The sequence below is a fragment of the Tripterygium wilfordii genome, chromosome 12 (assembly GCF_013401445.1).
Source record: "Tripterygium wilfordii isolate XIE 37 chromosome 12, ASM1340144v1, whole genome shotgun sequence".
In the NCBI taxonomy this organism is placed as follows: domain Eukaryota; kingdom Viridiplantae; phylum Streptophyta; class Magnoliopsida; order Celastrales; family Celastraceae; genus Tripterygium; species Tripterygium wilfordii.
In genome coordinates this window covers 3,034,093-3,049,302 of record NC_052243.1, presented here as the reverse complement: position 1 = coordinate 3,049,302, position 15,210 = coordinate 3,034,093, and the positions used below count along the sequence as shown (strand labels likewise).

General features: G+C 34.4%; 2 protein-coding genes and 1 pseudogene across 2 annotated transcripts; all 3 read right to left on the bottom strand.

Moving 5' to 3' along the window:
* Positions 1-292: 292 nt before the first annotated feature.
* On the bottom strand, positions 293-6,249 carry LOC120010452 (annotated as a pseudogene).
* Positions 6,250-8,267: 2,018 nt separating this feature from the next.
* On the bottom strand, positions 8,268-9,169 carry LOC120010451 (serine carboxypeptidase-like 48). Its single transcript, XM_038861252.1, has 4 exons — positions 9,107-9,169; positions 8,697-8,955; positions 8,455-8,588; positions 8,268-8,357 (listed from the first exon to the last, which is right to left on the bottom strand). Exons 1-4 carry the CDS (start codon positions 9,167-9,169, stop codon positions 8,268-8,270), a joined length of 546 nt encoding a protein of 181 aa, XP_038717180.1.
* A 1,986-nt stretch (positions 9,170-11,155) lies between these two features.
* LOC120010165 (heavy metal-associated isoprenylated plant protein 43-like) lies at positions 11,156-11,779 on the bottom strand. The gene is made up of 3 exons (XM_038860876.1): positions 11,746-11,779; positions 11,594-11,669; positions 11,156-11,488 (listed from the first exon to the last, which is right to left on the bottom strand). The coding sequence occupies exons 1-3, from the start codon at positions 11,749-11,751 to the stop codon at positions 11,229-11,231; spliced, it is 342 nt and encodes a 113-aa protein (XP_038716804.1). The 5' UTR covers positions 11,752-11,779; the 3' UTR covers positions 11,156-11,228.
* Between the last annotated feature and the right edge of the window lie 3,431 nt (positions 11,780-15,210).

Sequence of the window (15,210 nt, the reverse complement as noted above, 5' to 3'; positions counted from 1 at the left end):
ATTGTCCTAGGATCAGATTATCTAACTAATATTTTATTGGGTTAGGGGAGCACTTCTATCGAAGTTGATTCGACACTTGATAAAATAAAATTTATGATTTTACACTTATTACATGTATTCACCAGTCATATTGAAAGAGTTTGTTATGATTTAGAATACTCGTTATTGAAATGATTGGTTGAGTATACAATTATTGAGGAAGACGCATATATATATATATGATTAAAGTCTTATATGACATAATTGAAGCAAAATATCAATTTTGATAACCTCGATCAAAATTTGAAGGTGATCAATTGAGTTGTTCTTGCATCCAATCTCGTATCATGTGCAAAGCAATTTTCAGCTGATCCATTGGAACCATGTGACCAGCATTGTATACCTGATTCATAGCGAGTACGTGTTGTTGGACCAAGACTTAGTGTCTAGTCAACATTGTGTTTTTGATGATTGTGTATGATTGTATACTAAAATGTGTGTGAGCATGCTTGACTTGAACATATCCTAAAATGCTAGAAAACATGCTTAAATGGTTATTTGGTTAATTGTTTAATATCTTAATTGTGCATATACAAATGAAGGCTTATGCATATCTCTATGTGAATTTGATATCTATATATTTTTGAGATAGTGCTGGAAATTAAGTTTTGAAAATAAATATACATGGACTAAGTTAGGGTATTAATCTTCTAATGATCATAATTTATCTTACTTAGGTCCAAATTACTTGAAACTTGAACCACATGCACATGAAGGTTTAATATATGTTCTAGGACTATAATCATGAGAAATTAAGTGCATCACATATATATATTTGGTCATATGCTTAAATTCCGTCAAAACTAGGTTTTACCTAATTTTGTGCATATGTGTTCTTTGTGAACGTAGTGAACCAAATGAACTCCGATTTAAATGAAATTTCGTGTGCATCTTAGTTTTATCACTATGAACATATTTGACCTAGTAAAGTTCAAGAGAAAAGGTCATTTACACTGAGTTTGCAAAATGACATTGAATTTACACTTAGAATTTATCGGTTTCACTATTAGTGACTTATTTGCTTGGTTGAGTGACCAAACGATTTCCGATTGTTATGAAATTTTATATGGACATTTTAATATATATAAAATGATTTATCATGCAGTAATATGAATTTTCTGGGTTGTTTTTCTAATGTAATTAACCTATGCGCTCTATATGAAGCTCTTTGAGCTTACATGCAATTGGGGAGTTCTACCTCCTATTTCTTTGTAGGATAATCATCATGAGAATGTTATATCACTCAGAATTCAGTTTGCTCAAGTGAATTGAAGTCCGGTTTTCAAGTATGAGCTTGGATCTCTAGAAAACCAAGAAAAACCTATGTTCATCAACCTTCCACTAAGGCATTTTGATTGATGATTGGAACTAGCCTTAGGGCTGTATAATATGGATATATTGGTGCTGCCAAATTCAGAGTTTGAAGTCAAGATTGGAGGGACATGTTTGGTCACTTGAAGGATCTCTTGTCTTCATCAAACAAGATCTTGCACATGCTTCCTTTATTGAGGTCAATGATCATATTTTTGTGAGAAGACAATTGATGAAGCTAAAGGACAAATGCAATGGTTGAAATTTGTAAGAGATGAGAAAGTATATTTGGCAACTAGACAAGACTTAGATTATGAAGATATTCTTGAAGACTACAAGCTCCAACGGTACACTAATCTATGGCTGAGATTGAATTGTTTTGAATTATGAATGGATCAGATTACAACAAGACTTGAAGGGTTAAGATGACCATTTAAAAGGTGAATCCAATGGTTGTGCATAAGACCATATTCTTGCTTGCAATTTTTGACTTAAAAGAAGATCTTACTTGATTTTTGGAGTCAAAGATTGTTGCAAGTTGCTACACATTTTGTAGGAAATCATTGGAGATACCAAGGCCAAGATTTGGTGTAAGTTTGATCAAATGGTCAAAGATGACAAAATTATTGGAGATACCAAGGTCAAGATTTGGTGCAAGTTTGATCAAATTGTCAAAGATGGCTGCAAGTGCACATGACAACTCAAATCTTGGAAAGCTAGACTTGGAAAATAATGCAAGTGCAACGGCTACATATTGTAAGGTCAAGATTTAATGATCTATTCATTCAATGGCCAAGATTTGCACATGTAATTGAAGGTCGAGATTTGAAGATAGAAAAAGATCCAATGGTGGAAATCACAAGAGCTTGGTAAATTATAAAGAGGGGTTCTTCCTCATTCCAACTTGGAGAAGCCAAAATTACATTGAAGAAATTCTTGCTCTCAAAACTTTCAAGCTAGTTTGTGCCATTGAATCCAAGCTTCTACCCAAGCCACTCTAAAGGCTTCCTCACTATTTTGCTTTTGCAAAGAGGGAGTGCTTCTCATTTGGCTTCTTATTTTTCAGATTCGAAAATCCTCATTATTCTTCATTTTCTATCTAACCCGTGAGGTGATATTGTGATTCTTGAGTGTTCCTCAACCCTATTTGCTTAGTGCAAACCTTGAGTGAACCATTTATACCGAACACTTGTAAAAGTCCCTTCATTGGGCAAAAACCTTGTTGAGGTTGAGTTTAAGGGAGTGCTTGAAACCCTTGGTTGTAAAGTTTGAAGATTGTCTTGAAATCTTCAGTTTTAAGGGTGACCTAAAAACCCTTGTGAGTTTTGTGGAGCTCTTGAGAAAACCACATCCTTAGTGGAGGTTGGAAAATCCTAGGTTGGTGAACCTAGGTAGTAGATGTAGGAGAAGAGTCTCCGAACTACTATAAATTGTTGTGTGGACTTTCTTGATTGCATTGCTTGCTTGTTGATTGATTAAGTGTTTTGATTGCAGAATTTTCTGAACCACTAGTCTGTCCGTGCACTGTTCACATAGCTAAACTTTGAATTTTAATCTGAATTTTTGATATAGTATTCATTAGGGTGTTGTGATACTGCATACCAAATTTCATTGAATTCTGACTCGATTTGCTAGGTGAAATTTGAGTTGTAAAATCTGTGTGCAATGTGTTGTTTGAAAAAATCTGTTTTTACAATTCCTTAATTATTTGATAATTGATCATTCACCATATTGTATCACATCTTGCATTGAAATGAATGTTGATTAGGATAATCATTAGAGTTCAAATTTGTGTGCTAATTGTTAATTGACATTGATTTCCTTTTAAATTATAAAAAGAGATTCCTATCGGAATTTGGAAACACAATTCACCCCCCTCTTGTGTTAAGTACGATCCATCACGTGTAACTAAAGTCATACCAAATTACATATGAATTAATTTACACATGTTTATATATATAAACACACACAATGGTTGACAAACCCTGAGAAATGATAGAGGTCCATAACTTCTCAGCATTCCTACTTCTTCATTATCAACAAGAAATGATAAACTTGGAGCACTCATGAACTCTTCCTTGCCATACCATTCCATATCGAGGACCCACTTAAAATTTCCTACTCAAACATCCAAAAACATATATATATATATAATGCGCAAGAACATGATTTTTTTTTAAGTCAAAATTAAAAAGATAGTTTAAATTGGTATGTGAAGTTTACCAAGATAATTGCATAGGAGATCATAATCCCCGCCATAGATAAGGACCTTGATTCCATCCTCGAGTAAAGCGGGAATTTTCACGTCATAATTTCTCATGAGGTCTCCCTTCAATGCCTCATGTACCATTGAGCTAAACAAAATAAATGGTCTATCTGATACTCTCAGAGCATCCTTTACGGTTTGATTATTCAGAAAACTCTCCATGCGTGAGAAGTTGTAGTTCAAGTGGCCTTCACGCTGCTTTCTAATATCGTAGTACTGTATATCATAGAAAAGTTGAAGTCAAAGTTTTGTTACCCTTATGTGAGAATTCTTTTATATATATATATATATTTATATTTATATATAAAAGTACATGCAGTCATTTATTTTTGATTTCTTACATTTATATTTTCGGCAATACTAAGGATATTCTCAAACATCTTTTCACAGTAATAATATGCAGAGCGACAAGCATCATCATTGCCATTGTCTGGGGGGAAAAAAAGGAAACTAGTAAATAAGTAAGCTTTGCATTTTTGTTTATCGTAATTATTTCAAAAAATCATGAAAATCATTATATGAATTATAATTTTTGTCAGCAATATTCTGGCGTGTGCAAAATGATATGATGAAACAAGTATACAAATAAGAAAGAATTATCAGGAGTTAAAAGTAGTACGCACCACAATCTGGTATAAAGTTTTTACATTGTGGAATCATTTTCTTTATACGCGAGTAATCTGATCCTGAAATTAAATTATTCAGTCGAGCAAAATATGGCAACGTTCGATATTGAACTCCTGGATTTGTAAGTCCATTACCAATAGCCAATCCCTATGAAATCAAAGAATTAACATAACTCGTAGTAAAACATTGAACATTATGGATTGAAATAAAGAGATACCTTGAGGTTTATATGAATTTTATTTTCTTCTTTATTTCCTTGTTGGATACGAGATGCCAAAGCAGGAGCATAGTGCCCAGCATAAGATTGTCCGGTAATGAAGAAATCATTGTTGGCAAATCGAGAATGTTTCTCAAAGAATTTCTTTTTATTGTAAGGAAAATTAGAAAAAATTAGAAAAAAAATTTAGATTCATTTCTTATGACTACATAGGATAGGAGAAAAGATAGACCTGCAAGAAGTTATACAGATTATTGCTGACATCAATTTGATTTCGTCTAATATCATTTTCATCAGTTGTATACCGACAGGCTGATCAACATATAAAATATTTGACACCTGTATTTAAAAAAGAAGTATATTATAATATGCATTAAAAAAGAAGTATATTCACAATATAGGCCCTGTTTTGTCGGAGCCGATTCGCCGTCGGCCGCCCAGCCAAACAGGTTGGATCCGCTGTCAAAAATAAGGTCCCAATGGGAGCTTATTAGCAACGAATCTGCTGTCTTTTTTTGTTTTTTAATCGTGGGGCCCATAGGCCGGCCGGGCCTTGCTGTTTATACTTAAAAGTATATTTTTTATCGTGGGGCCCACTTTATATTAATTTCTTTACTAATATATTACAAGAAAAAAAAATATATTTTTTATTAACATTTTTTAATCTAATATTACATAAAAAATAAGACAATATTATTTGTTAATTTACTAAACACTACACAATTTAATCAACAACTTATCCGCTAGCGTCAATTTTTAGTTCAACAAACACCTCACAGCATATTTCACAGTTTTAAGCTCAGTTTTTTTCTATAATTTTGCCGCTAGCATTGAAAATCAATAAAACCGCTCTACCACAAACACACCCTATATATTCATACTAAACGGTATGTCTAAACTCAATATCTTCCACGCATACTTTAAGCACCATAAAATCAATACCTTTTAACTCCCAAGCAGGAATAAGAGGCTTGAAAAACAGTCAAATTTTTTGACAAAAAGATATGTATTAATGTATCAAATTTTTTGATAAAAGATATTATGTTAATATATTCTTTAAAAGATAGGGACATTTTGTAGTTCTGTAACAAAATACTAATTTCTTCAACACATATTGGTTTAGATAGCACAAAAATTGGCCAAATTCTTACTCTAATGGATGAACAAATTGATATATATCTTGTCCCAACCATATTGATTCCGTATAAGAGAGAGATCTTCTGCAATATGAAATGGACCATTTTCATAAAACAATGCTACACTACTGCTAACTCCTGGCTCTCCACTTAACCATATTACCATTGGATCATTCTCCGTATTTGGTGATGTAAATAAAAAATAGAATAACCTACATATAAAGACAATAAAAAAAATGGTAAAAATTTAGATTAGCAATACATAAAAACTTGTATAACATCATATGCTTTTTGGAGAACAAAATACGAGTTTGTCTCAATTACCTTGCATCTATAGTATCTGGAAGCTCATAATAACCAACATAGCGGCCAAGATCGTCAAGAGAAGGATCATCAATTGGAAGTGAAGGAAACATGAATTGTTTCTCAATAAACTTCTTCAGACCATCGACGATCGGAGAATTGGTATTGGAAATACTAATATCATCATTGGAGAACGAATTGGGTGATCTTGTCGACCTTTCTACATGTTGCTTAGGGTAAATAGAAGTTGGTGAAAGGAAATTTTCTTCATAATGTTTGGCATACACGAATAATGAAGTGAAGAAGGGAACAAAAACAAATTGGGAAATACTAAAAATTTTTGAGGACATTGTTCTTTGTTTAGATGAAGAATATGTGCGAGAAAATTAAGGGGGTCTTTATAGGGTGTGTTTGGTGTACCAAACAACCATTTTGCAGCATGAATTTTTAGACGATAAAACAACCATTTCAAAATTGTTTTCATATGGACAATTCCATATTTCATGACCAATATGTCCCTGTCATATTAATGGAATGTCGAAACTAACCCTGTATTAGTTAATTTCAAATTTTCATAAAATTTTACTTTATCGTCTAATTAAGTAAAATTATGAATTAGTCTAATTATTTTATTTAATATTTTCTTTATTGTCTAACCAAGTAAAATTTTGAATCTGTTAATTTTAAATATTTATCTTTATTTTCTAAATTAGTTGTTATTTATTTTACTCTTTTTTTTTACATCTTTTACAATTAAAATGCATAATACCCTTATACGTAATTTGTCACAGCATATACACTATCAGTAAAAGTTGAACCAAACACTACTATGGTGTCGTCAATGAGGATATGTAGAGATGATTTCTATGGTGCTTTTAGTCATTTTTTGTTTTGTTATCGTTCATGTTTTCTTAGAAACCGTACATTAACCGATATATATTGGGGAGAGGATTTTCTCTATTTTGCGCTAAAAAATAAAAAGCGAAATAATGATGTTTTTGATTCTTGTATTTATCTTCAATTTTGTTTTGTGGTTAAAAGACAAAAGGATTGATAAATTCAATGATGCATTTTAGTGTTTCTCATGGTTTATTAGAAACGAAACATTAACCAACAAATCGGGGAGAGATTCGATTAATCTCATTAACCAACTGGACATCTTAGTAAAAGTTGAAGCCGAATATCCAACACTCGCAAAATACCTAAAATTATCCCATTTATTTTGTTTCTAGTGACACATTTAATCGCAAAACACCTAAATTATCTCCGTCAATGATGTAGCGGTCAAAATATAAAGACCGAGAAAAAAATGTTGAAGACACCTAACACAAGGTAGGTCAAGTGAGGCGATGAACGATTCACCTCGTTTCTTCTTTTTTGCTGAGGACTGATTCGCCAATGGAAAAATAAGGGCTTGTTTGGTGGAGCGTTTGGTAGCGAATATGCTAAGTGTTTATGCTCGGCGTATACCCCGACGTTTCCGTTGTAAAAATAAACACTCACTCTATGAGAGTTTCTCCATACGCTTAGGTCATTTTACCCTCCCAACCCCTTTTCTTACCCATCTTCACGATCTCATCTTCGGGTCCCTCTACTCGCACCCTAAATCCTCTAAGGCTTGCCTCTATATCTCAAGTTTTGAGTGAACTTCTAATATTTTCGCATCTGTTCGAACTATATCAGACACAAACAAGATGCACCAATGTATCTCACGTTGAATATGTCATGCAATTTGATCGATCCACATTGGCGGATCTAGTTTGATTTCAATGAGATGGGCTTCCAGTGAAATCATGCGAAACATTGCATGTATTGGGAAAACGCACTAGGCCCCAATGCCTACAATCAACACGGTTTCTAATTGCTCCAGTTAGATCCAGGCCCGTTTGCCATGTCAATTAGGGTATTTAAAGACCAGCCAAAATAAAAATGCCTAACAATGCCTAAATGGGCCGAGTTTAATCAAAATTCAGACCAAATCAAACTTGGAAAACAAGGCGGGAGTGAGGTATTTGTAACTGAAGGGTTTTCATCTTGGAACAAAAATGAAAGACTAGCTTCCCGTGTTAGTGATGTCAATAGTGCACACAATCAAACAATTAAGAAATATGATAATCTAACGAGCTAGGCAAAAGCAATCCATCCTCTTCATGAGCAATCAAATGACATGAGAAGAGAAGAAGAGAGGTAACATATTTGTTTTTACACTTATTACATGTATTCACCGACCATAATCATTTCATTGAAAGAATTTGTTATGATTTAGAATACTCGTTAATGAAATGATGGATTGATTATTACAATTCTTATATGACATAATTGAAGCAAAATATCAATTTTGATAACCTTGGTGAAAATTTGAAGGTGATCAATTAAGTTCTCCTTGCATCCAATTTCGTATCATGTGCAAAGCAACCTTCTGCTGATCCATTGAAACCATGTGACCAGCATTGTAAACCTGATTCATAGTGCGTGTGACTAAAGTCATACCAAATTATATATGAAATCTACACATGTTTATATATATATATAGACACACACAATGATTGACAGACCCTGAGAAATGATAGAGGTCCATAACTTCTGAGCAGTCCTACTTCTTCATTATCAACAAAATATGGTAAACTTGGAGCTTTTCCGAACTCTTCCTTGGCATACCATTTCATATTGAGGACCCACTCGGAATTTTCTACTCAAAACATCCAGAGAACATATATAGATAAAGCGCAAGAACATGCATGCATGCATGATCATGTCGATCAAAAGCAGAGAGTTTAAATTGGTGTGTGAAGTTTACCAAGATGGTTGCATAGGAGATAATAATCTCCGACATAGATAAGGACCTTGATTCCATCATCAAGTAAAGCAGAAATTTTCACATCATAATTTCTCATGATGTCTCCCTTCATGGCCTCATATACTATTGAGCTCGACAAACTAAATGGTCTGTCTGATACTCTCAGAGCATCCTTTACCATTTGATTATTTAAAAAATTATTTATGCGTGAGTAGTTATAGTTGGAGTCTCCTTCTGCCCGCTTTCTAATATCATAATACTGTATATTATAGAAAAGCTGAAGGTCAAGTTTTGTTAGAAAAACATATATATATATATATATATATAGAGAGAGAGAGATAAAACGGACTCAAAATTGTCTTTTATGTCGAAGCATAATTGGTAGGTTGTGGGCATGTTATGTTGGCTACCCAAGCCATGGGTCTGTGAACTCTTCTAGGTCGTGGGCTTGTGATGTCGTTTGCCCAAGTCATGGGCCTATTGAACTCTTTTAGGCCTGTGAACTCTTCATAGTTGCAATATTATTATAGCTTCCTTGTTTATAGATAAAACGGACTCGAAAATGTCTTTTATGTCAAAGCATAACTGGTAGATCGTGGGCCTGTTAGCATCTTCTAGGTCGTGGGCCTGTTATGTTGGCTACCCAAGCCATGGGCCTGTGAAATCTTCTAGGCCGTGGGCCTGTGATATCGTCTACCCATGTCGTGGGCCCATTGAACTCTTCTAGGCCGTGAGTATGTTATGTTCGCTTTCCAGACCGTGGGCTATTAGGCTCTTCCATGTCACATTAACAAAACACGTCTCCTAATATAGTCACATCAACAAAACACGTCTCCCAATATAATCACATCAGCAAAACACAAAATCTCGTACAGTTTTGTTAGCCCATCAAAACTTGTACCACTGCAAGTGCTCTTATGTTGGAGATAAGCTTGTTACTGATTTTGGCCGCTTGCTTTTGTTATTTGATGTCATCAAAACGGTTTTCGAATAAATGTATAGTTTCGTACAATAATTTTTTATTTTTTTAATGTAGATTCGTACAATTGACTATGTAAGGGCAAATGCAATGGGAATTAATTTGCTGGGCCAACATTTTTGTTGGCCCGGTCCCACCTCTATTACACAAAAAGTCAAGTCAAACACGAATTCTAATACAGTCACATCAGCAAAACATAAATTTCTATAAACTTTTTCTTCCCACACACTTTCTCTTTCCACCCAACCCAACAACATTCCATTCCTCCATATTATCCACAACAAAACTACATCAAAACATCAAATATCAATACATCCACATCAACAAAACACTTATCCCAATACAGCCACATAAGCAAAACATATTTTACAATACAACCACATCAGCAAAAGATAATATCTTTGTTGGCCCAATACCACTTCACCATTGCATTTGCCCTAACTTATCTTGGCCTGTACTTGGCCGTCTTGTTAATGTCATTATATATATTTTTTAATCTCTAATCCAACACCAAATCTTTATTATATGAGAAATGGGTCTTATCGAGTCGTATATAATTTTAAGGTTGACCTAACAAATTAAGGTTAAGCTGTCACTGTTGTAGTGAAATGGGTCTTCAAAGTTCAAACCCACAGCTGGATCAGCTAATGCTTATCAGGTTCAGTCGCCAACTGGGTCATTGTCCTAAGAAGTCAGCTATGTTTGGGAGTGTTGTTTGGGAGTACTGTCAACTGTTGTAAGGTGTTGTGTGGTGTTGTGAGTTATAAAACTGTGGTGCTGTGAGATGAGTTGGAAAACAAAAAGCTGTTTGCGGCATCACTTTTAAAACTGTGGTGCGGTGTTGTGAGGTGCGTTTAACGTATCTAAATTAAGGTTATATTATATGACTAATAATATTAATATAAAATCACTTAACGTTTACATTGTACATTAATCTAAAATAAAATAATTGACCTAATTTGATTACGTAGGACAATTCAACATATATTGTAAGCGTTTGGGAGTGTTGTGAAGTGTGATGAGGTGTTGTGAGGTAAAAAACTGTGGTGCTATGAGGTGAGTTGGAACACAAATGCTGTTTGACGTGTCACAAAAAACTGTGGTGCTGTAAGGTGCGATGCACCTGAACACAGTTGAAACACGCTGTCAAACATATACGTTATTTGGCAAACGCCAAAGGCCAACTGGGTTGTTGTGCTAATTAAGTATCACTTTTATTTGGGTCAGCCATATTGCTCATTTTTTAACGCCAGAGTTGTATATGATAGGCATTCCAGTATAATGTTGAGTTTTAGGCGCAGAATTTCATGTGCATTAATCATTATGTGAGACATGTGGATCCCATGAATTTACTTAAATCTTGTGTGTCTAACTCAACAACTTGGATAACAATTGCTGCTGAGATCTTTATCATTTTCGTAACAAGCAAATTATCTTGCTTTCCTCTGAAAACGTTGGCAGTTGGTCCAACAATTCCTGAGCAATATTTTGATTACCAAATTTATTTGATGAAAGAACCCAACACAGATGATACAAACGAAACAATAAATCCTTCAAAGGATGACACAAACACTATGATTATAGGGATCATCTAGATAGCCAATTGCGACAAGTTGGCATCGATTACAACAAGGAGGCAGAGGAGGAGGAGGAGGATTGCTTGGGGGTGGTTTTGGAGTGTCTGGTGGTCCAACACTCACAATATCTGCAGTCATTCCAATCTTCTTTAGCTGCTTTATGATCTTAACTGGATCAACCTCCCCGATAACGGTTAGTGTCTGCTTCTCACCATCCACTGAGATCTGATTGATACCTGCTCAGCTCAATCAAAGTTTCTTAGTTACATACTAACAACATTTCATCATTCCTGCTGATTATATATCAACTTGGTTTAGGATTATGAGGTACATTTACATACCTGAAAGTTTGGCCACTGCTTTCATTGCTTTTGTCTTGCACTTCTCGCAGTTAATGTTAACCTTTATCACAGTTTTCTGCAAAGAAAAAAGAGTCAATAACAAAGAAATGTGTGCTTGATTGAAAATTTGCTTCATGTGAAACATTATTTACCTTCATTGGAAGCAGAAGAGGGGAACAATTGTCAACTGGGTCTCCCTCTCCTTGCGGGCATCACACACTATTGTCTTTATAGGACTCAACGATCAGAGAATATAATTAGTCAACTGTCTTTGTTAGTTAACTTGTTCCTTTCTGGAGGAAATTTCAAATCATTTTCTTCCTAAAATGAGTTCCTCACTTTTAAAGTTCAAAACTTTTAAAAAAAAATTTAGAAAAAATAAAAATTATTTTTGTTTCTTACATTTCTACTTAATGCAATGATATGGATGCTGCGAAACATGTGTTCACACGCATCATACGCTGTGCGACAAGCATCTTCATCGCCATTTTCTGGAAAAAAAAAAAGGGAAAAAATGAAGAAACAAATTGTAAATAAGTAAACTTTGCATTTCGTTTATGTTAATTAGTTCAAAAATTAATCATGAAAATCATTTCTCAATAAACCTTGGACGACCATCAACCATTGGAGAATTAGTATTGGAATTAGTTGGTGAAAAGGTCTAGCATACATGAATAATGAAGTGAAGAAGGGAACAAAAAGAAATAGCCAAAGAAGGGCACTAAAAACATTTGAGAACATTGTTCTGATGATGAAGGAATTTATGTGAGATAATTTGGGGGTATTTGTAGGGTTGTCAATAAAGATGGGTGTGTAGAGATAATTTTTTTTTTTAATTTGCAAGAAAAAAAATAATGGAAGAGAATGAATGTATTTATAATGTTTTTTTTTTAAATAGGGATTTGGGGAGGGGGTAGGATTTGAATCCACAACCTAACGGGTGATCCCTTACATGCAATGTGATTGCCGTTTAACCAACGGCTCACTTGCAATGTATTTATAATGTTATTGTCGTCAATGTTGTGGTTAAAAGACAATGGGAGAGATGAATTCAATGATGCATTTTATTTTCTTGTATTAACCAATAAATTAGGGAGATATTTTTTTTATTTATCAAGAAAAAAATAATGGGAGATGAAAACAATAGGAGAGATAAATCCTATGATGCATTTTAGTTTTCTCATAGTTGCAATAATATTATTATAGCTTCCTTGTTTGTAGATAAAACGGACTTGAAATCGTCTTTTATGTCAAAGCATTATTGGTAGGTCGTGGGCCTGTTATGTTGGCTACACAAATGGTGGGCCTGTGAACTCTTCTAGGCCGTGGGCCTATGATGTCGTCTGCCCATGCCTTGGGCCTATTGAACTCTTCTAGGTCGTGAGTATGTTATGTTCGCTGTCCAGACCGTGGGCTATTAGGCTCTTCCATGTCACATCAGTAAAACACTATCTCTCAATATAGTTACATCAACAAAACTTGCACCATTGCAAGTGCTGGAGATATCCTTGTTACTGATTTTGGCTGTTTTTGCTTGTGTTATTTGATGTCATCAAAAAGGTTTTCGAATAAATGTAAAGTTTTGTACAATAATTTATTTATTTTTTTAATGTAGTTTTGTACAATTAACTATAACTTGTCTTGGCCTGTACTTGGCGTCTTGTTTAATTTCATTATTTTATTTTTTAATCTCTAATCCAACACCAAACCTTGATTATATGAGAAATGGGTCTGATCGAGTCGTACATAATTTTAAGATTGACCTAACAAATTAAGGTTAAGCTCTCACTGTTGCAGTCAAATGGGTCTTCAAAGTTCAAACCCACAGCTGGATCAGCTAATACTGATCAGGTTCAGTCGCCAACTGGGTTATTGGTCCTAAGAAGTCAGCTATGTTATTTCACTTATTGGGCAAACCCCAAAGGCCAACTGGATTATTGTTCTAATTAAGTATCACTTTCATTTGGGTCAGCCATATTGCTCATTTTTTAACGCCAGTTGTATATGATAGGCATCCCAGCATAGTATACTCTTGAGTTATACGCGTAGGATTTCATGTGCATTATGTCAGAGATGTAGAGCCCACGAATTCACTTATATCTTATGTGTCCAATTCAACAATTGGAATAACAATTGCTGTTGAAATCTTTATCATTTTCGTAATTAGCAAATTATCTTGCTTTCCTATGAAAATTTTGGCAATTGATCCAACAATTCCTGAGCAATATTTTGATTACCAAATTTATTTGATGAAAGAACCCAACACAGATGATACAAACGAAACAATAAATCCTTCAAAGGATGACACAAACACTGTCATTATAGGGACCATATATATAGCCAACCGGGACAAGGTGGCATCCATTACAATAAGGAGGCAGAGGAAGATCTTTTGGGGGTTTTGGAGTGTCTGGTGGTCCAACACTCACAATAAGCGCATTCCTTCCAATCTTCCTTAGCTGCTTTATGACCTTAACTGGATCAACCTCCCCGATAACGGTTAGTGTCTGCTTCTCACCATCCACTGAGATCTGATTGACACCTGCTCAGCTCAATCAAAGTTTCTTAATTAATTACAGACTAACAACATTTCATGATTCCTGCTGATTATGGTTTAGGATTAGGAGGTAGGTACATTTACATACCTGAAAGTTTGCCCACTGCTTTCAGTGCTTCTGTCTTGCATTTCTGGCAGTTTATGTTAACCTTTGCCACAATTTTCTGCAAAGAAAAAAGAGTCAATAACAAAGAAATGTGTGCTTGATTGAAACTTTGCTTCATGTGAAACATTCTTTACCTTCATTGGAAGCAGAAGAGGAGAACAATGGTCAACTGGGTCTTCCTGTCATTGCAGGCATCATACACTAATCTCTTTATAAGAGCACTCAACGATCCAAGAATGTAATTAGTTAACGTCAACAGTCCTTGTTAGTTAACTTGTTCCTTTCTGGAGGAAATTGCAAACCATTTTCTTCCACAGATTTGAAACAAACATTAATGCCAATGGGAAGAGGTTGATGGAAGCAGAGTTACAAATATGTGTGAAATATGCAAGGACATTGTACTGAACATGTCAAGTCAAATGTCTGATAGCTAGGACAAATTTTAAGTAGTTTGAAGAATTCATGCAGTAACATAGCAGTAGCTCATGAAATTAATACGACATTCAGTGGAGAAGGGGACACCCCAACTGTGAACTTTCTATTTTGACATGTGACCCGTTTGGATCAGCATTTTTAATAGCATTTATAATACTTGTTAGTATAAATGTTACTTTCAATCCAAACGGGTTTTTTTGGCACGTAATCCAAAACATTTTTACTCAACATTTTATGCTACTTTTGACATACTACTTGTATGAAGCATTTTAGTAGCATTTCACGGTCAAAAGTCAATATTGTCCCCATCAATTTTTTTATTCCATTTATACCCTCACTTCATGTGTTATTATACATTAATTAATAAATAAATAAATTTATTGATATTGTAAAATATTTATCATTTAATATATGCTACTTATCAAAAATGATACCAGTAAAAGTTCAACCAAACACCACACAGCATTAGAGCAGCATTTCTGCTACTAAAATTCTCCAGCATTTCTGCTACCACCATTC